The sequence below is a fragment of the Helianthus annuus genome, chromosome 6 (genome assembly GCF_002127325.2).
Source record: "Helianthus annuus cultivar XRQ/B chromosome 6, HanXRQr2.0-SUNRISE, whole genome shotgun sequence".
Classification (NCBI taxonomy): Eukaryota; Viridiplantae; Streptophyta; class Magnoliopsida; order Asterales; family Asteraceae; genus Helianthus; species Helianthus annuus.
Window position 1 is genome coordinate 1,865,485 of NC_035438.2, and position 1,607 is coordinate 1,867,091.

The 1,607-nt window shown below is 40.0% G+C and overlaps 1 protein-coding gene across 1 annotated transcript; it reads right to left on the minus strand.

Annotated features, from left to right (window-relative positions):
- Positions 1-255: 255 nt before the first annotated feature.
- Positions 256-858, minus strand: LOC110866049 (miraculin). Its single transcript, XM_022115403.1, has one exon. The coding sequence runs from the start codon at positions 856-858 to the stop codon at positions 256-258; it is 603 nt and encodes a 200-aa protein (XP_021971095.1).
- Positions 859-1,607: the final 749 nt, after the last annotated feature.

The following is a 1,607-nucleotide window of genomic DNA, read 5'->3' on the forward strand; positions in this document are numbered from 1 at the left end:
CGCTACGTATGATATGCAGAGGGGGCTATCGAGGAACCAACTCCCAAGTCTTAATGAATGAGCAATGAGTACCACATGAGGATCGTTTCAACAAGCGGCAATGTGAGTACCAAACATAAGCAATGAATTAAATTATGATCACTTCTCCAGAGCATATCAACCCATGCATGCAAGTGTTGGAACTTAGAACCATAAAAACATACATATTTTTATTGACACATAGATAAACAACAATTAAGGTGGCTCGTTACATATTTAATAGAAGATGACAGAGAAATGCCAAGAAGTAGCATTATATAGTACCAAAGGTTGCCCATTACTATCATCAGTTAAAAATGGAAAAAGGTCCCCGCACATAAGCTCACAGTGGCTGCAGACACTCGGGCAGAAAACAAACTTATAACCGCTATAAGTAATGTTCTCAAGCTTAAACCAGCTATACAATGTTTTTGGCCCCGGGTTTCCTTCAACACCTCCTACCATCACAATATGTTCTTTCATAACTTCATTATATTTCAACTGCCATATGTTTGACTCATTACAACTGTTGGAACCTGAGATCTTGATGTTAACATCTGTGGAAACACGGATCACGTGTTCCTTGGGGTTGACCGGAGTGAAAGTCAACCAGGGGCCCTTGTTCAGACCTAAGTCTTGTCCAACTGCAAGTGGACATGACTTGTTTCCGACATGCGCCAGAATGAGTCCCCCATTGTAATCGTCTGAATTTGCTGGCTTAACGCGGTATTTGACCCCTGCGCGGAGAACTTTTCCATGGGCATCGAGCACGGGAGCAGGAGCTGAATTGGCTGCTAATATGATCAATGCGATTAATGAGAATAAGATGATTGTTTTCATTTTAAAAGCGTTAGCGAATGATTCAGATTAAAAGCTATTTATAGACGGTGAGAAGTTTGCTAGCTTAAAACCATCATGTTGTTGTTAGTATTATAAACTTAATATCTATTATGTTATGTATTTATATTCGAATTATATGTTTAAAGTATGAAATGATATGTAATATTTGAACGGTTATGTGGCTATGGTTGGCACCGTTTAAAACGGTTGGTTTTCCCTCCAAGTTCAACCGCCATCAACCGACACTATATATGTAGTATTGCCGGCAGTTATGTCCGGTACCAAGAGACAATATCATTCGATCTTGTACTCCTAAATATTCCTGCACATTTCTTTGATCATAATGAATTCAAAACCATCAATTGATTCCGCTGCAAATGCATTTATAAACCAACAAAGTGGTATCAGAGCCGCCACTTCTGGAAGAGAAGAGATTCCTGCAACGACATCAACAACTCTGCCATGTATGCACTGCTAGTATGAGAAGAGAGAAAGACGATGGTTACAGAGGAAGTGTTATTATTGCAATCAACCAGGGCATCAGATTGCATCGTGCAAGAGGAAAGAAGAAGATGAAGCCTCTCAACTTATACGTTTGGCGGTTAACACGGGAACTCAATCACAGAAGGACATCGATGATGAAAGACAAAATGATCGGAGATCGGAATACATGGTGACCGGAACAGACGGAAGTTTCTGGTTAGATATCTGGTATGTTAGCAAATCGTTTAAACGACACTATTCTGGAA